This window comes from Barbus barbus (assembly GCF_936440315.1).
Source record: "Barbus barbus genome assembly, chromosome: 23".
Lineage (NCBI taxonomy): Eukaryota > Metazoa > Chordata > Actinopteri > Cypriniformes > Cyprinidae > Barbus > Barbus barbus.
The window spans coordinates 23,127,141-23,149,533 of record NC_136751.1 but is presented as its reverse complement, the minus strand read 5'-3'; the positions used below and the strand labels follow the sequence as shown (position 1 = coordinate 23,149,533).

The window sequence follows — 22,393 nt, the reverse complement described above, 5'->3', positions numbered from 1 at the left end:
GATGGCCACAAAATAGACCTCATTTTCTTTGAGTTAAATATTTTTTCTTTTGATTTTGGGGTGAAATGTGACCCTGGACATGTTTTAATGAGATTCACCCCTCTAGCTTTTGCTTTAGTAGTGACTTTTTCCACTCATTAATGCTTTTAGGGACTGCTGCCTTGGTTATTTCTGATGCAAGATTTGTAATAAATGTCTGATCCCATCTATTTTAGTTTATGTTTGACTTAAAATACCGTTCAAGATTTGCTGTTTACGTTGCATGATCCACATAAGCTCACATCCACAATCAAGTTCACATTTCAAATGCTTTTTGCCAGCGGACTGGCACCTGTTATGGACAAATGTGACGCAGTCTGATACTTTGTGTACAACAGACAAGTCAGTGACTCCTGAATTCTCCCTCTTTTTCACTGTAGACATGACAGTTCTGGTGACAGTCCAGATGGATGATAGATGAGAGTGCCGGTTAGCCACCGCTTGCTCCCAGGGGCCCTCAATTCCACATGTTGCCTGTCTCATTTATATTATTAATGAGAGTTCACTTAGACCCCACACTGTAAAAAAAAAATCCTGTGAAACTTACGATTAAAAAAAAAAAACTGGCAGATGTGGTTGCCAGTAATTCACTGTAAAAAACTGCTAACCAAGTGGCATTAAAATAATGGAATATACATGAACTAAATAACATAAAATGTAACAAAACATTATATTATATATTTACAGCTTAATCAATGTGATGTATCAGACCAGGCATTTCTAGGAATGTCCTTGTACCGTATTTCAATGTAAATAACACAGTAGTTTATAGTTTCTACTTGTGAAAATCATACATTTGACAGTATTTACAGTACAATTCCATATAGTGTAATGTTTTTCACCTTAACAAATAGCTGTTTTTTACTGTGTTTTTATGTCCCTTTATACAAAAAATACAATTAAAAACTTTTTATTAGAATCCTCATCTTAACTTGGTGTAATGCAGTTTAGATCCTTAGTTAGCAGGAGGTTTCATCTGGGCTTTGTTCTGCCCTGTCCATGCGTATCATGCTGTGCTTTCTGGTTTTCAGTTCCCTCGTTGCCTCATTAAAAATGACCGGCATCAGATACAGCTCTCCGATGCCCACTCGAACCCCGGAGTTGAGTTCTGCCTTACGGTTAGCGCAGCTGCATATTTCTTCTAATGGATCCCCACTATTCTTCACTTCTTCCTTTTGCTTTCTCCAGTGACCTCAGATTCATTCCTTTGATTGCACTCTCTCATTCTGTCTCGCACTCTTGTTCTTTATCTTTATCTCTCTCTCTTGGCTTGTCTGTTTCTCATTTCCTCACTCGCTTTCTCTTTCTTATTTTCTTGCTTTCTCTCTCTCTCAAGGCCCATTAAAACTGGATCTGTATCATCCATCAAACTCGTGCAGACAGATTCCACCTATTTCATTAGGTAGGAGATAAAAGTGCCCACTGTTCTGTGCTACACTGAGCTATGTGAGGAGCAGACAACTTTGTTTGTCTACTAAAAAGTTTTATTTCATTTCTTTTTTTTTTTTTACTTTATACAAAATTGTCATATTTAAGGCAGCTACAAGAGATTTTAAGTTGAAGTAGGTGTACATTTTTTACAGTGCATATTTACATTATTAGACAAAACATTTGTGAGAGTGTAAAAACTGAATTTTAGAAGATTTTTTAAAGCCGACATGGCCAAAAGTGCCCATAGTTTAAGAAAAATACTTTCAACATCATTGCGGGGTCTTTGAGGACGTCATCCACACCCTCCTTTATACACTAAGTCATAAGCATCAAGCTAAAGTGTACATAATGGCCTTTAACCCTCTTGACCTTGTGGTGAGATGAAGATGACAGTAAAGCATCAACATTAAATATGAATGACACGGTTTGCTGAAATGCATTTGCTAACAAGAGTCAACGCCTGTAATGGGATGATGTTAAAAGTGCAAGTGTATTTATGTCTGTGTGTTTGGCATGGCTCTGTAGTTCTGTTCTGTCCATTTCTTTCTGTGTCTAGTGGGACAAATAGCTGACAGTGAGGGGATCGGAACTCCTACTGGCTGCACTGCACCATAATGTATATTCATTCAGAGAGACGCTCAAACTAAATAATTCATTCAAGTCCTGTGGCTATACATCCTGCTTTTTATTACACAGCTCTCTTGAATATTTGAGCCGTGGCATTGAGCGGTCAGATATTTTTGACTAATGGCTGCTAAGATGTATATCGCTGTTGCCCATGGTAACATGCCAGTGCTACTTTCATATCGCTTTTATCACTTTGCAGTCGGTTTCTTTGAAGAGTTACAGCAGCACAAATTAGAATAGGTAATTAGCGTAAATACCAGACTTTGAGGGACCTTGTGGCAAGTCTGTTGATATGCATATTTGGCTGAAAAGAAATATATAGGCCTACATGCAGTACTTTTCAGCAAATTTATTTACAGTGTAGTCTCAAATGATGATGAATTTAGATGAAAGGACAGTGGTGGAAATTTCATAGCTAATATGATCTGTACTATGAATATACAAAATTACACTTTTTGCATAATTTGGTCAGTTTACAGAAAATGTTCTGTTCAAAAGTTTTTTTGTTTGTTTGTTTTCTTTGCGCTTATCTCAAATTATCTCACGCATGCTCTTTACTGACAATGTTGACCCCATGATAAACAAGTACACACATTAATTTTGAAAGATGTACTAAGAGCAGAATTGCTGATCATGAGGAAAATGATTCCACAACTGAGGAACAGCAATTTGTGTCAAAATTGATTATACATAACTTTCACTCAGTAAATCTTGACGTTAATACTGTCTATCACCTTATTACATACAGACTAGTGCCCTCCAAAAGTATTGGAACAGTAAAGACAAAATTGCTCTGTTGGCTGTGGAGTCAAGACGTTTACAGATATGATTAAAAGATGAATATGAGACAAAAATACAGAATGTCACATTTTATTATTGGGTGATTCAACACAGATGTTTTGCCAGCTAAGAAGTTCAGCACTTTTAAAGTTTCATCCTATCTGATGTGAGCATAAGTATTGGAACAGTTGCCTCACAGGTCTTTCTAAGTGATCAGCTGTGTCCTGTTCCATTAATTCTTCAGATATTAAAAGCAGGGAATATGTTGTATCAGTTATATCCATTACTTCTGTATTCTGAATCTTGCATTCGATGATGACACACACAAACCAGGATGAAGATGAGGGAGCTGACTTTGAGAGAAAAGCAAGCAATTTGGATGCTAAAAGAAAGAGGAAGTCAATTAGAGCTATAGCAAAAACAAAGGGCATGGAGAAATCAAGAGTTTGGAAACCACCAGCGACACCAGCAACAAACAACTACCTGATCGGCTGAGAAAACAACAGTAGTTGATGACAGACAAATCATAAAAGCTGTGAAAATGAACCCTAAAAGACGTGTCTGTAAAATCACCAACAACTCCCAGAAAGCTGGGGTGATGCTCTGACAGTCTACTGTCCTCAGGAGACTTTTACACAGAATTACAGATGCTACACAGCAAGATGCAAACCTCTGACCAGCACCAAAAATAGAAAGGCAAGATTAGAGTTTGCAAAAAAGCTCAAAGGTGAGCCAGAAGAGTTTTGGAACTGTGTTTATGGACCGATGAGACCAAGATTAACCTTTATCTAAGTGATGGGAAAGCAAAAGTGTGGATAAAAAAAAGGGAACTGCAAATGATCCCAAGCATACAGCCTCATCTGTAAAGCATGGTGGAGGTGGTGTCATGGCATGGGCATGCATGGCTGTCTCTGGAACAGGCTCTCTCAACTTTACTGATTACTTAATGTATGATGACATTAGCAGAATGAATTTGGAAGGGTACAAAACCATCTTGCCTTCCAATATTCAAGAAAATGCCACCAGATTCATTGGGAAGTGCTTCATATTGCATCAGGACAATGACCCAAAACACCCTGCCAGTTCAGTCAAGGAATTTATAAGGGCAAAGAAATGGAAAGTCTTAGATTGCCCAAGTCAATCTCCAGATTTAAATCTGATTGAACATGAATTTCACCAGCTGAAGAGGAGAGTAAAGGCAGAAACTCCCCAAAACAAGCAACAATTGGGATTGGCTGCATTAAAGGCTGGGAAAAGTATTTCAAAGGATGAGACCAAGAGTCTGGTGATGTCTATCGGCCACAGACTCACTGCTGTGATTGTGTGCAAGGGATCTGCAAATAAATAATAGCTTTTAATCTTTTATATCTGCCTTATGTTCAACTGTCCCAATACTTATGCATCAATGAGTGTGATGAACTCTAAAAGTGCTGTTCTTTATATTTGGTAAAACATGTATTTTAACATGTTAAAACGACTAATAATAAAATGTGACATTCCGTAGTTTTGTCTCATATTCATCTTTTAATCATATTTGCAAATGTCTTGACTCCACAGCCAACAGAGCAATTTTGACTTTACTGTTCCAATACTTATGGAGAGCACTGTAGTTGACTAAAACTGAAACTAAAATTAAAGGCAATTTTTACTTGAAATAAAACAAACATTAATATAAAATGAATACTAAAAAAAAAAAATGTATTTCAGCTAGCTGTCAAGGCAAAATTTCTTGTTACTAAATAAGAAAATCATTCATTTATTTATTAAGAAATTATCATTTCTTAAACCTAAAACTGAAAAAAAAAAATACAAAATGACAAACAACAAAATTACTGAAACTTTAACTAAATGAAGTGAAAACAGAAAATGGAAAAATTAAAAATGAAAACGGATTCAAAATATTAACAATCTATAATAGTCACTGATCTATCGATAACAATGTATAGGAATTAATTACATGATTTCATCTGCTGTATTTAATGACAGAAGCACAGAGAATTATCAAGATAAATGCTAAAGGTTGTGTTAAAGTTTCCAAGACAGTTTTAATGTGACCAGAAATAATTTTATTTTTTTTATTAAAATCAACTCATTGAAGGCAAAGACAAAGTATATTTGAAGAACCGCACATTGATGAAGTGACAGATTCACCTTGCGGCATTATAATCCCACATGCTGCTTTAGTTGTTGATGAATTGTTCTGTTCTGACTTTGAAATGAGTTTCTAATCTCTCTCTCTCTCTCTCTCTCTCTCTCTCCCTTCACACCCACTCTCTCACCTCCATCTGTACATTGTCCGTTTTTGTCCTGATGGCACTGTTTTCCCCTTTCTCATTAACATTAACAGTTTCACACCCTTCCCTTTCACTGTGAATTATGTCATTGACTGAATTGTGCAGCACATCCCAGATCTCTGCAGTCTTTATGCAGTCATGGAGCGGCACAAACGGTTGCATTTTAATGGCAGGTAAATCTTGCATTGGCTCAGCCTCGTTGTTTGGGGAATCCCTCCTGCAGCGTCTGTTAGTGTGTGTGTGTGTGTGTGTGTGTGTGTGTTCTTTATGCTGTGTCCTTGACTCACCGTCAGTGTCTTGCGTAGTCTTATGTAACCTGTATCAGAGTTGCTTTTAGTGCTCTCCTCTCTCTCTCTCTCTCTCTCTCTCTCTCTCTCTCTCTCTCTCTCTCTCTCATCTAGCCTTTCTCTTCTTCCCCTGCATGCCTAATGCTGCCTCATAACTCTAGAATCCCTGATGAAATACTGGCCAGTGCTGACAAGCTGTCCGGTGTTTTTTTGCCCGGGTAATCACTGACAGTCCAAGAGGAAAGCAGTGAGGGTAAGATTTCATCATATACTGTAGCAGAGAGTCCATCACTTGACATTGATGTGGTAGTGGGGACGCTTGAGTTTAGAGTTACTTAATTACTTTTCAATGATCTTACACATTTCTTGCAGTGGACTGTGACCCACTTATTGGTTGACTTATTGAGTTCTATGTACCCTACTAATTAGAGCAAAACTACATATTAGACTAGTTCATCTAACCTGTTCAGATGCCTTTAAGTTGCGTTCACATGCACTGTTTCAAATTCAATCCTACATCTTTTTTCCAGTTCAATCAGAAATTGCTAATAAATTTCATAAAGTAAATAATTAAAGAGACTACAAATACTGAATTAAACCATTGTTTAAGTAAAAATACTGAAATAGAATTTCTTGTAAAACACTCCAATATACTTTATTTACTAAAACTAATTATTTTTTAAATGATTAGTTAACTTTGAAAATTATAATTGGTTGGGTCACAATCAGTAAAAATAGGGATGCATGGTTTTAAAATCCTGGCCTTATGCAACTAAACCTATAATTATTTCTGTGTTATGGCAGACAACCTAATAAAAATTCTATATTATCTTTCTAAAAAAAATAACTAAAATTACTTCTTTGTAAATGTAATCTACCATAACCATTTAACCATTAGCTGTGTTATTGTAATTAACTAAAACTAAGACCATAAATTAAAATATTTTCATTACTTGAAATTAAATAAATGTCAACTGAAATAAAATAATTTTAAAAATTCAGCATTTATCATTTTAAGCGAGTTTAAAAAGAAAAAATTACAAAAACACAACTAAATTTCTAAAACTTTAAGATGAAGACAGAAAATGTATTTAAAAATTTATTCAAAATATTAATACAAAATATAATTGTATTTTGCGGTATGAAACGGTACTAAAGTGGTACTAAAATAACACTGATCATTAGTATTTTAATGTTTATTAAATAATTAAAATATTGCATTTTATGTCTATGCAATGTCATGAAATTATTAGAAATGATTATTTAGGCAAGCATATCACACATAACCAATAGGGTACTTTGCTGTGCCTCACTAATTCACAGCCGAAGTCCTGAAGGTTATGATTGGTTAAACTCTTTGCTTTATAAACATCTGGGGGTTTGTTGTAAGCTCAGGGGTCGTGACTGTAGCTGTGCTGAGTAAAGTGATGGAGCTTCTGCATGAGCCCTCCTTCCTCGGCCACCTGCCCTCACCGCGTTTAGCAGGAAGATGACTGAATGCACAGGTAGACATGAAGAATTGCTTTGGCAAAGCGATCTCGATGCCTTTGCCTGAGGTTAGAGAATGGTCGAGAATGAACTCAAACAGAATAGTCAGTCTGAGAGAATGCTTTTACCCTTAAACACCTAATCTCTCCTTTCCCCTCTCATTTTATGGCCACTTAGATTTATCACCGAGAACGATTAAGATTTTGTAGGATAATCCAGACACCTGCACGTGCACACACACACACCAGCGTGAAGGTGATCTGGATGTCCATCAGTGGCAAAACACCTGGACAGAGGAGAAGTGTGATAAGGAGAGATAGACCAAAAAAAAATCAGTCCTCTGTTCAATAATGGCTTTAAATATTGACCAGTACACACCATCAACAAGGGAGCTGAGAGGAAGATAAGATGCTTTAAATTACTGATAATCCCTAGTGTACATGCTCTCTGATGAGGTAGTGAGGCCTTCTGATATACGGTTAGTTTACAACCAACAAAGCCTGAAATCTGGTGGATCATTCTATCTATTGTTCTATTGTTTGTTCGTTCTATCCCTCTATCTATTCATGTATGTATGTTATGTGTGTGTATCTATCCGTCCGTCCGTCCATAAGGATCGGTGAAAACCGGTGTAAGGATCCCCATCCGTCCATCCGTCCGTCCGTCCATCCGTCCCTCCATCCATCCATCCATCCCCTCTATATACAGTGTATATATGTATATACACACATTCAAACATACATAAATTAACTTTGATTTCTAATTTTGTTTTTATTTTCTCTGGTGGTTTAATTTGTGGAGGACCTGATTTGAAAAAGACCTTCAAGGCCTCTGTCCTAATTAATATTCATGAGTTATAACACTACCATTGAATGAGGTCTCAATCAGCTCAAACAACTCTTTTATTTCAAAACGAGTGCAGTATATTCTAGTTTTGTTCTGGGTGTTGCGATAGAGTTCCCTTGCTGAAGGTTATAGATCATATGGATCACAGAAGGTCACTCTGCAGTGCCGTGAATGACTAAGGTTAAATTAATCATTCGACTTTGTATTGTCAGGCATTCAAACCCCTAGTGACATCTCTCCAGCATCACCACACAGATGTTCGACCTCTAGATGCTGAAGTGTATTCCCAGCAAATGCTGTTCTAGTCACTCCCCTTGGGGTCAACTGCTTAATTACCCCTCCTGATCCCTTTCATAATTATCTGTTTTCATCTAATTTTAAGTAACTATTTAAGTAGAGTCTCAATCGATTACCTGTCTCCAACACAAAGTGTTAACTAGCCAAGGGCAAATCTTGAGGCGGCCCATCACACCATCATAGTTTTCTCAACCACCTTCTAACTATCTCTCAATGATGTATTGCTGTAAAGTTGCATCAGGGCTGTCAGAGCACCAAGGTTACCTGTAGGTTGTGGAGACGTTCAGGTCGAGGCGCTCCGAGTGGGACTTGTTCGGTGCCTGTTCCAGATGTTTCCTCAAATTCCCATCAAAACATTTGACAAATACAACACATGCATGTAAAAAAGCACTTTTTCTTGATAAACTGGTTCACTAATTAACCCACAAGGTTGCTAATTAATATTCAGTGAGCTCCAAATGGAGACTGGTCACACTTGGCAGGAAGTAAGCGCATGCTATGGGTACGCATGCATGAAATCCATTGCAAAGTGGTGTGCGTATCACTTTATTGCATGAATATTCATTGAGTGGATCAGCTCAGAGTAGTTTTGTCAGTCAAAAAGACACAGAATGAGAAGGTTCATTAGGACTCTCATACTGCTTATCATGGATAAACTGTGTGTGTGAGAGAGAGAGAAAGAACTGCGTAATGCAAATAGAACCGTCACACTTGACAGAAAATATGTTGAACGCATGCATACTAAGTAAGCATCAATGCAAAGTAGTATCACCGAATTGTATAAATATTCATGAAGTGCATCAGATTTTGGTAGTTGTGATTATGTCGGTCAAAAAGAAAATAGAACTGTACTGAATATTCGAAGCAAGAGGCGGAGTTAAGACTTCTGTAGGTTATAGATAGCTATATTTGAACATCAGCTTTATGAATTATTCAGCAGTTCTGGACATCTGTTCTTCAGCATGCCTTTAAGTTTAGTGTTCTCAAAACCCAGAAACCTACTGCAGCCACCATAGATAGTGTCCACACATGAGCAGAGAGATCGGAAAAATCCTTCCCAGCACATTAAAAATCTGTATACATAAAAATATTTTAAAAATATTTCTCTTATATTGCATTGACTGTTTATGGCAACACATAATTAAGCATTCCTGTCATACCAGAGGCATGTGCATCTGCAAATAAATATGCATGATCATGCATGAAAAATGAATTTGTGTATAAATAAACACTCATGGGATTCTGCAAAACTTCAACATGGCCTTGAATGGCTTTGAGGGTGCAGCTGATGGGCAGAGCCCTGAAAAATTACAGAGCCCATACAAGCATCTGCCATAGGGCCCTTGGCCTTCATCCAGGCATGAACACAACATGAGAAAGGGCTCATCACGTTGCAGACCTTGGGAACACAGCCACTGTGAGAGAAGCGGAAGAAATGGCTTATTTGGATGGGCCTCCTTATTAGTTGTCAGTCTCTTCAAAGGTTGTTCTGGCCTGATTTTTTTGGGGGGGGGGGATCTGAGATTGAAGTTGCAGTAGGAAGCTAAAACCTGTTATTGGCCTGACATCCTGATGTAGGTCAAGACTACAGATAGTGCTACAAGACACACAAAGGTTAAGGCACTCTTCCAACTTTGAGGTGCTATTGAGGTTAGTAATTGAAGTGTTTGATCTGTAGACATCTGAGAAGAAAAGGTTGTTCTCTATATCTTTCGTTTTGAAGTGTGACCGTTTCATTCTGAATGGCACTAGTGGAGAACAAGACGTTCTGGAGCATGATGGATTATAGCTCGCACATCAGCCTGGATGAAGGATGATGGCATTTTGTAAACTATTTCTAGGGTGTTCTGGGTGTTTGCTGGTCAAAAAAGCCCACTCCCTAGAATCGATGATACATGGTGCATTTTAATACTTAGCAATTTGTTCTGAAGGTGTGGGATTTATGAACTATGAATATATTTTTATGCATTTTGCTCCCAGATGAATAATGAAATTGTTAGAGCATTTTATTTAATGCTGCTTATTACAAATTAAGTGTCAGTGTTTGTCTTGGGCACCAAATGAATGTGCTGTGCATTTGTGTTTCGTTTGTAGCTGAATTTGCATAGTGTGTTTAGTGTCTAAATTTCAGAAACTGTTTCCAGAAAGCAACTGGTTTTATCCCTGTAAGGAGCTTTCAGTGATCTATCACCGATGTGCCTTGCAGCCTTAGAGTAAGACATTTAACCTCGGGTTGTTCTAGGATTAAATGCAGGGTCCCCAATTAATTAGTCAGCAGTTCTGCGTGTCACTTTCTGAATGGTTACATAATTACACCACCATTAAAATTTTAAAAGTTTGAAAGAAGTGTCTTTTGTTCACCAAGGCTGCATTTATTTGATCAAAAATACAGTAAAAACTAATATTGTGAAATATTGTAACAATTTAAAATCTTTTTTCTGTTTTAATATATTTTAAAATGTAATTTATTTCTGTGATGGCAAAGCTGAATATTCTGCAGCCAGTCTTTAGTGTCACATTATCCTTCAGAAATCATTCTAATATGCTGCTTTAGTGCACAAGAAATATTTCTTACTATGAATGTTGTAGAAACTGTATATGTATGTGTGTGTATATATATATATATATATATATATATATATATATATATATATATATATATATATATATATATATATATATATATATATATATATATATATATATACACGCACACATATTCAAACATACATAAATTAACTGATTTCTAATTTTGTTTTTATTTTCTCTGGTGGTTTAATTTGTGGAGGGCCTCTGTCCTAATTATTATTCATAATATTCATGAGTTATAACACTACCATTGAATGATGTCTCAATCAGCTAAAACAACTCTTTTATTTCAAAACGTTTTCCAGCATTGCTGATGGCTACCAGGAGTCATTTTTTTCTCTGCTGTGAGTGCAGCATATTCTAGTTTTGTTCTGGGTGTTGCGATCGAGTTCATATGCTGAAGGTTATAGATCACATGGATCACAGAAGGTCACTCTGCAGTGCCGTGAATGACTAAGGTTAAATTAATCATTCGACTTTGTATTGTCAGGCATTCAAACCCCTAGTGACATCTCTCCAGCATCACCACACAGATGTTCGACCTCTAGATGCTGAAGTGTATTCCCAGCAAATGCTGTTCTAGTCACTCCCCTTGGGGTCAACTGCTTAATTACCCCTCCTGATCCCTTACATAATTATCTGTTTTCATCTAATTTTAAGTAACTATTTAAGTAGAGTCTCAATCGATTGAGTTTCCAACACAAAGTGTTAACTAGCCAAGGGCAAATCTTGAGGCGGCCCATCACACCATCATAGTTTTCTCAACCACCTTCTAACTATCTCTCAATGATGTATTGCTGTAAAGTTGCATCAGGGCTGTCAGAGCACCAAGGTTACCTGTAGGTTGTGGAGACGTTCAGGTCGAGGCGTTCCGAGTGGGACTTGTTCGGTGCCTGTTCCAGATGTTTCCTCAAATTCCCATCAAAACATTTGACAAATACAACACATGCATGTAAAAAAGCACTTTTTCTTGATAAACTGCTTCACTAATTAACCCACAAGGGTTAAAATTAAAATTAAAAAACACAATTAAAATTTTTAAAGTTTGAAAGAAGTGTCTTTTGTTCACCAAGGCTGCATTTATTTGATCAAAAATACAGTAAAAACTAATATTGTGAAATACTGTAACAATTTAAAATCTGTTTTCTGTTTTAATATATTTTAAAATGTAATTTATTTCTGTGATGGCAAAGCTGTCACTAGTCTTTAGTGTCACATTATCTTTCAGAAATCATTCTAATATGCTGCTTTAGTGCACAAGAAATATTTCTTACTATGAATGTTGTAGAAACTGTGATGTTGTGTGTATGTTCTTGAATGAATAGAAAGTAAAAAAGCATTTATTTGAAATATATATTTTGTAACAATGTAAAACTATTTACATGTTTTTTTCTCCATTTAATGCAATTTATAATTTATCAATACTTAATAAAAGTATTGATTTATTTCCATAAAACATCATAACCCTAAACATTTGAACAGTAATATGTTAAATTGTAACAATTGTAATCTGACCTTAGCTGATGTGATTTCAATACCATTTCATCTTCTAATGAAAAAAAATATATATATTTTTTTTAATCATATTTGTACATATACCGAAATCTACTTTTATTACCACATATAGTGGTACCACAGTTAAGTTTGGACCAATATCACATGAATTCATGGAAACTATACTTTCATATTGACAAAAAAAATCTGTTCACGATTTTTCTTGTCCTTCCTAGTTTAGCACTTACCGTTTATGTGATTTCTGAGGCTTTTTCATTCCTGATCCTATCTGTTCTCCAAATTCAAGCCATGAGTTTTCTGATAATACGGTGCATTAATCACACAAACACACATCGAGACGTCTCGCCCATTGCTTTACCACACAGTCATGCAAATGTTTCCTGACAGCAGATGGCACGGCGGCCACACTACAGTGCCGGTGCCTGTCAGGTAGACGCATGCAAAAAATCAGAACACAAAACCTACTAAATGACAGCATGTGGTCTGCGGGCTCGCTGCCGCTGAACGCGACACTCCAGTCAGAGCTGTAACAAATAGGGCTATTATTTAGCTATCAATTCTTTGGAGCTGATGTCAGCTCATTTCAGGATCCTGTGCCATCAGTTTGGGCGAGAGACAGGTACTCGTTGATCATGTCAGGATGGTTCACATGGTTCGTGATCACTAATGTAGAGATGACCAATGTGACAAAGAAGCTGTCTTCCCTATCCTGTGTCTTATTTGTTTGTCTCTTCACTGATTCTTAAGAGACCGGACAAAACATGTACCACATTTGCCATTAATTTTCATTTTGCCATTTATTCTTTAAACATAATAGCTCTTTATACTGTATAAATGTACTAATTTATCTTATCAACATTTATTTGATCAAAATATTAGCCCTTTTTAAATTCATTCAGAAATAAAATGTAGGTTGCACTTTACTTGATGCCCTTTTATATAGCACATATTTAATGCATTAATTATGGTTTGTAATGCACCTTCCTTGTATGATTTCATGAATAATTGTAAGTTATAATACAATATAGTACTTACCTATTCGTTGTTTCACATTTAGAGAGTAAAAACACATTCCAAACAACTAATTTCAGATGTAACGAGGAATCTGATAATATTACAATGCTTTTTAACTTTAGTTACAAATATTTATGAAAAGATTCTACATTAAATACCCTTATAATGCATTATACATAAAGGCTTCAAAATATTTTAATGATTTCCATTTTTCTTAAGTTTATTATTTTGTGCTACAATCGGTGTACAGTACAGATTTTATACAAAGAAATATTTTTGTTTGTTTTTGAAAGAATATTATTGTGCTCACCAAGGCTGCACTTATTTGAGCAAAAATGCATTCAAAAACAGTGCAATTTTTATTACAATTTAATATATTTTATTTATTGATTTTATTTTATGGCAAATCTACATTGTCAGCAATCTTAAATGTTTCTTTTCCAAGAAAAACCCCAAAACTTACCCCAAACTTTTTATATATATCCATATGTGTATGGTTTCTTTTCTGCTGACTTGAGTACAGTTATTATTTTATACAAGTGCTTAATCCTCACTGCTGAATGTTTGGCTGTGTTCCCCTGGAGAGCCTGGTCATTTATTTCACAGCTCTCAGGAAAATTGTAAATGAAATGTTGAGTTGTCGTAAATGGGTTTCTTTATATAATGGAGATTTGCAGAAAGAGGCACACAGGTTTCAAAGCTCATTTAACTTTTCATATAGCGTGAGAGGCTTTGTGACATGCATACTAATGATAAAATGCTTCAAAGTTTCCATTTATTATTTTCTTGGGTAGTGTTATAGAGAATTGCTTAGAGATAACGCATTGTCTGTATATGAAATACTTTTATGATCCTTTTTTATCTGTCTTTGTCTCTCCTGCAGACTTGGACCTTCGGTATTTCTGGAGCTGGAGTTCTTTTGAGGACTATCTGATGTTCTGCTTTGCCTTCACGCTGCTGTGTGCTTTCATAACGTTCCTCTTTCTGGACTGGGTCCTATTTGTGGAGGCCCTGGGCTCTTTGGCTGTAATGTTTGAAGCCATGTTGGGACTGCCTCAGCTGCTGCAGAACTACAACAACCGCTCCACCCGAGGCATGAGGTAAACAAGACCCAAACTGTTATTGATCTTTTAATAAAATGTTTAATTTGGGCATTACATTACATCAAAATGTTACATTCAAAAACTTACCAAGCAGAAAATGCAATCCCAAAATTCATTGTAACAGGTTTAGTGTAAAATTCTGTTTGACTCTAAGGATGCAGAATATATGAGTACCATATAATTTATCAGCTGATATTAGAGGTAATTTATCACTATTGGTTATTTAATTGTTCATGCTCATTTCCCCTGTTTTTACATTTACATGTATATTAAGTGAGCATTAGATTACAGCAAACGTGAAGTTGTTCTTTAAAAACACTTTTCTTTAAAACAGCTCTGTCCCAAATGAATCTGAAAATAAATTAAATGATAAACATTTTTTGTAACGTGCATTAAAATGTTATGATGCTTAAAGAAATATTTCATCCAAAATTGAACATCAGGCCATAGAATAGATGAGTTTGTTTCTTCATCAGAACATATTTGGAGAAATTTATCAATACATCACTTTCTCACCAATGGATCCTCTGCAGTGAATGGGTGCCGTCAGAATGTCCAAAGTCCATAATCCATAAGTAAGCCACACAACCCTATTTTTGGGTGAATTATTCCTTTAACTGTAGCAACTGTAGCATTTAAAACAGCTGATTTTAGTTTTCAGTGTTTTATATTTAGTTTAATTAGACAAAAAATAGTATGTCCATATAGCATTCAAAATAAACAGCTTATGCCTAACAACCTCTAGTTTTTGCTCATTGCTGCCATAATGTGTGTTGCCTGTGCTATGACAGGTAGATGGTGAGAAGGTTAAATTCACACACGGTAATTGTTTGCAGGACATGCTTCACCCGAGACATCACTCATTAAAGGCACGTAATGATGATAATTAATTTTTGACAGCTAATGAGCTTGTTAATTGATGTTATAGCCCACTCTGCTCAAATCCGAAGACTCCTTGGTGAAACTAAGTTGACCTGACTGGTACTTTTTTTTTTTTTTTTAATTAAAAAAAGCCCAGAATGAGCACCAGAGAGAATTTAGAGTAAAGCTAATATCTTTAGCCTCAGGCTTCAGTCAGCATAATAATCACAGCTCAATATCAGCTCCACTTCAGCTGAAGCCAGCTCTTTTCCCCTCTTTTTATTTAAAAAAGAAAAAAAAGAAAAAGCTTCGTCTCATGGTGTGCTCCACAGAACTCGGTGTGACGCACGCTCCTGGCTCCCCTTTATGAGCCAAATTAAACATTGTGAGCACAGATTAGGCTGAGAGAGGGAAAATGGAAGCTAATGTAAATGGCATTTCTCCGGAAATCCATCTTTTTATGAACACAATGAATGTGTCACTGCCATAGCGTGTAGTGTGTAATGCCTTTGCCCTTGATGTGATTTCAGAGTGTCTGCAGGCATCGACGGCCCTCGATCGATCACTGCACTGACATCTGTGTTTCTTTGCACATGCGAGTGAATTTATTATTATTGCGAAGTCTTTGGAGACATGCTACAGAGTGTGTATTTAAAGCCATCCTTCAACATCTTAAGAGTGGAAAATATCTGTCACCAAGACAGCACTGCAGTGTTTGTGTGTATACAGTATATTGTGTTCATATATCTGCGTATAAATATGTAATGAACTTTTAAACCTGACAAGGCTCCACACAAACTTTTTGGGATTTTGTCTAAAATGATTAAATGTGCAGAAACTACTACAAACAATATAAAAAATATATATCTAATTCATTAATTCAGGTTCTGCATATTGCATTTGTGATCTGTCTGTGATTGAAGTTTCAGCATACAGACGTGTGAATGAGATTTGAGAGCTTCTTCATACTTCATACAAAGTTATTGTTTGAATACAGAAGTTTAATAAGTATTAGTATAATAAACAGATTTTAGAGACTACTTTATGGCATTTTGGGGAACTTGACAGCCCCTACCTAGTATGTTAATTATATGTAGGCCTAAATATAATTAATTTAGTACCATTCTGTTTTAATTGCTCCGTACCAAAAAGTATTGATTATAAAAGTTGAAATTATGTAAATATAATTCACAGACTAACTATTTTATCCAACATTTATATGTGCTAGGTAATTTTATGCTTATTGAAGCTTAGAATTAGCAACATGCTAATAGCTAACTGTTGAAATCAAATGTGGGTTAAGTGTTCACATGAGAAATGTTATTGTCAATGTAGAGCGTTACAAATTGCTTACTATGCTTTGGGAAATTAGCCTATCCATCTTTTTCTTGCCGTAAAAATGGGTGCGGCGGCCCTTTGTAAATTCTATGGGTTTAGCTTCCGGTCTAATATGCATCCAGCTATTTTTAGCTGTACAAAACAGTTTGTTTTGCTGCTTGATATTGAAAATTTGTGCGTCTTACGATATTATTTTAATGTATTATCTTGATTATGAAGACACTGGTTTCTAGTGCAAACAGTTTTACAGTTTACTGCACGTTGTTGTTATTCTCGTTATTTATCTATAATGACTAATGAACCGGAAGTCTCAACCATAGGCTTACTTCCACGTTGAAGAAAAAGGTGTATATGCTTTCACTGAATAGAAAAGACCAGTGGCAACATTTTTCAAACATCTGTATCAGTGAAGAAAAAGGCATACAGGTTTAGAATGAAATGATGGTGTGGACATGGTGAAAGAATTGTCATTTTAGGTTAATTACTTCTTCAATGCATGTTAAAATTTTAACAATATTGTCTTAAAATTCCAACTCAGCTTTTTGGAAAAATGTGCCTGTGGCCACATTTCTGCAATATTATATTTGCTCTAATAGTCCAGTAGGTGTTTCCAAAAGAGACAAAAGTTAAATATGTTTTATGTTGACTTAAAGGATTCTATCTCGTTTGAAAATAATGTACCATGTACACTAAACCTAACTTAGATAAAAACACATTTTCCAGAACAACCATACCATTTTAGCTTGCTTCTACAAGTCTTTTATCTTGACTCTTGTTTCACAGTACCCTTATCTGAGTATAGTGCTCTACCGGGTGTGCTACCGAGCAAGTTTGCTATGTCAGAAAAGCCATATATATGGATCTGGTTATGTTATACAAATGTCATTTTCAAACCATGCACTATGGTAAAAGTGTTTCAGGTCATTACATAGTATTGAGCAAGGAACCACTTAATTCTTTGTTAAAATTTTATCTGCTTCTCTAAACACTTTTGTGTGAAAAGTTTTTTTTGTATTTTACTGTTCATTCGATATGGAAACTGCAGTAAATTATATGTGCAGTAACATTTTTTAAATTTTGCAAAAATGTCAGTATAGGCACTTTTTTTTTGGTTGTAAAATGCCCTCTAGCTTTGCAGCTCACTAGGTTGTGGAGCAGAGCTTGTGTTTGTGTTGCTGTGCCCTTGTAGAGAGAGCTTTATGAGGTATTGTGATAGACTCTACATCAGTACCTCTACCAATGACACATGCAGTACTGTCTTTAACAAGAGCAACCATCCATACCCTCCTGCTGTCCTTAATACGGGCCAGTGAAGCTGGGAGGGTCCAACGCTGTGCCCTTGAGCCAGACATTTATTGAACCTGAAGGATTTAAATGGCCCATCTCCCCTTGCTATTCTCTGAAAGCTCCTATCTCTTTTTGACCTTCTTTCTCCTCGTTTGAACTTCTCGTTGATTCTGTGTCCACCTCTGCTGCTGTTTAAATTCATGTTGCTCTGGTGGAAACACAGATATAAGAACAGGATGAAGTGAGGAACAGCAGGGCTATGTGTGTCTTAGACTGTGACTGACATTAATGGACTGGGTATCCAGCAAAACGCTGACTCCTTTCTCCCATGAGACTTCACCCCATTTTTCAAGTTCTGAAAGGCCCTCAGAACTGAGACACACAAAGTGCTTTTTTTTAGTGTGTTCACATTTGTATTTTTACAGAAATTGATTCCTGATCTTTTTCATTTCAGATTTTTTACCCTGGGGGCTCTGTTGACACATGTGAGCAAAAGGAGCTCAACCTATTTTAGGTTTTTTGTCTTTTTTCTCACTCTGTCGTGTGTGTATCTGACAGCCACATTCAGTGTGAAATTATATTTCAAATGGCTATCGTCTTTCGCCTTGGTGTGGACTCTGATGGTTGTAATTATAGAGACTTAACGAACCAGCATACATGGAGTCTCACCCTGTGAACCCCTTTTTCTCCTACAGCATAGTCTCCAACACAGACTCGCACTCGTCCTCATTTTAAAACATCTTGTCTGATGCAAGCAAAGACCTTAGATGCAGGTTGTTGTAGTAAAGGGCCATTCACACCAAAACTGATGCTGATAACTATAACTATAAAGTTTTAATAATCATTCTAATAATTAGAATGTAATTCAATGACAATAAAGTAGTCCACACCACAATTAGAACAATAACAGAGGAATGTGATAGTTGAACTATTTATCATTGATAATGTAAATTGAACTTTTCTGATTTTCCAATACTCGCTTAGCTGCTCCAGTAATGTTAAAGATATGGTTTTAGACGTTGATTCGTCATAATGTGCTGTTTTAGCAAAATTGAATATGCAGATAAAGGTAAAACAGAAGAGCGTCCATAATTCAATACACAATTGTTTCAATAATGGCATCAGTGTTGGTTCAAGTCAATGGCAATATGAGTCTAAGGTAGATTATCAACAAAATGGTGTTGAAGTTTTAGGTAAACTGAGATTTTAGACTTTGATTTTACTTAAATTAAATGTTGCATCACAGTTGCACTTGTTACATGTCATTGCAACTTCTGCATTAGATCCAACAAATAACCTGCAGCATCTTTGTACTGTAAGATTGAAAAAGAAACATGAAGAGGCTTTTCCATGCATTTCTTTAATTCAGAATCACTAGATATAGTTTAGGTCTAATTGAATAAGTCCCAAATACTCAGATTGAACAGCAAGGATCACTGTGCTGTTGTTGTCTTTCACCTACTGTCTCCCACTTCTCCCAGTCCAGGCGCCTCTACAGGAGCTCTAAAATGTTAAAAAGTTAACAAAAAAAGTTGGAGCCACTCAGCTCTAATGTCGGCTGAATCCAGTTTCTGGGGTTTAGGCTCCATGCTAAGTCAAGAGCGTAGTTAGCATCAGGACCCTGCTGTGTTGATGAAGCTGAGTGCGCTGTAATCTGTCTCCCTAACAAGCAGAGACACGCAGTCAGATTGTCCCACGAGACCGAGCTTCGCCATGGGCCTCGCTGCTCACACAGAGCCCTGATCGGCCCTGATTACCCCTGGGAGTTTCACGCCCATACGAAACGTTTCCCGTATTTAGAAAAATAAGGAAGCAGCAGATATAACTTGGCTATACAGGGTATCTGGGGAAAGGAAAGTGTCCTTGCTAGCATAGATGCGGTTCTGATTTGTTGTGGCTGCTGTTATGACAACTGGTGGGAGCTATTTGTCTTTCTGTGGTCTGTTTGTGCATGCGAGCTACCTTATATTCGCTTCAAATGGTGCTCAGTGATACACCCAGGTGGCAAAAACTCATTTATCATAGCTAGCGAAGCAAAATCCATGAAAATGGACACAAGCAGAGTAAAAGAAATGCTTTATTAACCTAAAACAAGTCAACAAAACTGAGGGATGCCATTTCTTTTTCTTATTTGCCAACAAGCTATATTTTTAGAATGGAATACTAGAAAGTATACATTGTATTCTACATACTGTTGTTTTAAAAATTGAAATGTGAAACATTATGCAATGATAATCTTTATTTAAACTTTAAGCATTACATTGTTGTCTTAGACATCGTCTTTGAATAATAAATTTGGCAGTTACTTCGCATTTTTAATTTCAATATTGTATGTTTAATCCTGTTTTGTGCAAAGTGTTATAACTTAGTCCAATAAAATAATCAAGAAGGACATGTTTAAAAATCATTGTACTGTATACTGGTTGTATATTGTACATTTAATACTTGTTTTCTTGTATATATTTTAAATTCATTTATTACATTTCTTATCCTATTGGGATAATTTTCTCACCCCCTTTTTTCTTATTTTAAGCATTAAATATATATCTAAAAACAAGTCTTCTTATCTTTGCTTCGCAAGTAAATCTGTCTAGTTTTAGGATTTTTATTAGATAATTTTACTGCAAACCAAGTGTAAATACTGATTATGTAAATATGTTTTGCAGTGTACAAGTTTGGGGTCAGTAAAATGTTTTTGAAAGAAGTCTCTTAAGCTCACTAAGTCTATTATTTTTTTATTAAAAATATAGTAAAATTGTGGCATATTATTACAATTTAAAATAACTATTTTCTATTTTAATGTTTAAAAAAATTATTCCTGTGATGGCAAATCTTTATTTACCATATTTGCAATTTTTTCTTTTTATTTTATGTCTTTACATTTACTTTTGATCAATTTAATGCAACCTTGCAAAATAAAATTAATTAAAATAAAAAAATAAATTTCTTTAAAAAAAAAATCTTACTGACCCCAAGTTTTTGAATGGTAGTGTAGCTCAGTTATTCCCTGCATATATAAAATAAACATATTGTGTAGGGATGCACAATACTGAATAAAAGCCAATAACTGCAATCTGACGAGCTGAAATGAATTATTTCCATGTTATGGCCGATAACCGATAAAACGTGGATATTGCTAATCTAAACTAATTTTATTCACAAATGCACATAGTTCTGCTGTTGTTACTGTACATTCACACCGCATACCAATGACAATATGCACTCTTAAAAGAAAAATGCACTTTTTTGTGTTGCTGTCCCTTTAAATGAGCCTTTCATAATGGCAAGCGTTATCTAAATCTTATAAACAGACAAAAAAAATTTAAATAAATAACCAATATGGGCCGCTATATTGATAAATCAAAGAATTTTTCCATCGTGGCTGATAACTGATATGTTGTGAATATTTGAATTCTTCCCTAATTTGGTATTGAGAGTTCATGAAATAGTAGTATTCTGTTCTAACCATAGCCATTGACTTTCTGATACCTGAAAGTGATGTTTCACCTCAGCACATATTAACAAGGTATGTCTGGACACATTTCGATCTTTGAGTTGCTATCGCTTAGAGGCAGGCAAACATACAGAACTTTATCAGTAGTTGTTGCCGTCACAGTTGTTGGCTGTCATGTCTGGGTTAATTAGAGAAGAAAAAGCCATTGGAGTGGATCCCCACATGACCCAATGTGAGCTGAGGTGCGCCAGCATCCTGCACAGTCCCCATTGATCAGACTGAGTCGTGTGATTGAATTAGAGGAGCCGCTAGCAGCCACGGCTTGCCAGGACCAGTACCGCAACAGAATTATTCACATTCCCTCCAGGGCAAAGCACAGCGGAGGAGGGGGGTGAGGAACAAGAAAAATACAAGAGAGCAGAGTGTCGGCTTTCTGGAGGGAACGAAAGAGAAAGCAATCATTTTTTCTTGTTGACATGCCAGTTTGTATGACATTAGCATCGCTCTTAATGGGTTTTTGTATACAGAAGTAGAAATATATCACGGGGGATTTTATAATGTCCAAACGTACTGATTTAAAGGCCACTTGAACACTCTACTTCCATCCAAAGCACGTCGCAGCTGTGCTGAATGTATTTTCTGACTGTTTTGATTGGCTAAGCTTTGTTTGTGAGACAGTGATCTGTGTGAGCTTGTTTGGTTGCCATATGGTGGAGAAACGTAATTTGATTTGAGGCCTTTCTCCATCACTTATTCCTCTCTGAGGTTTTTCTGTGGTTTTTCTTTTTTTGTGCGTGTATGGTGGAGACTGATCTGTTTCAGGAAGTGTGTAAACTCTGTTTGTTTGAGCCGGATGGATCGATCTACATGCATATTTCATATTCTTTTTGTTGAGGATGGCCTGTCTTTTCTCTCACCGACCATTTGAATTCACCCGTCTTCAAATGTGCCAAAGTTTTGAAGAGCTTACTTTACCTTCAGCCCTTCAGTGGTTCATACAGTTGCTTTCCCTGACGGATTCTCAAGATTTTGTTTTCGCTTGTCTTTGTCTTTCCATAGATGAAGAGCGACTAGAAGCAGGACGAATTTCTGTTTCTTGTCAGTCCCTTTGTGGACATTTGTAGTGAGTGAGGGTCTTTATGA

At 36.1% G+C, this 22,393-nt stretch overlaps 1 protein-coding gene across 2 annotated transcripts in view; it reads left to right on the top strand.

Annotated features, from left to right (window-relative positions):
• LOC306843127 (solute carrier family 66 member 2-like) overlaps window positions 1–22,393 on the top strand; it is a 40,284-nt gene that overhangs the window by 12,015 nt on the left and 5,876 nt on the right. The window contains exons 4-5 of one of the 2 annotated variants that reach the window (XM_079374414.1): window positions 14,091–14,307; window positions 15,702–15,841. In XM_079374414.1, the coding sequence (XP_079230540.1) occupies window positions 14,091–14,307; window positions 15,702–15,774 (290 nt within the window). In that variant the 3' untranslated portion in view covers window positions 15,775–15,841. Of the gene's footprint in view, window positions 1–14,090; window positions 14,308–15,701; window positions 15,842–22,393 lie in introns of those variants that run through there. The other variant, XM_079374413.1, reaches the window with a different exon arrangement.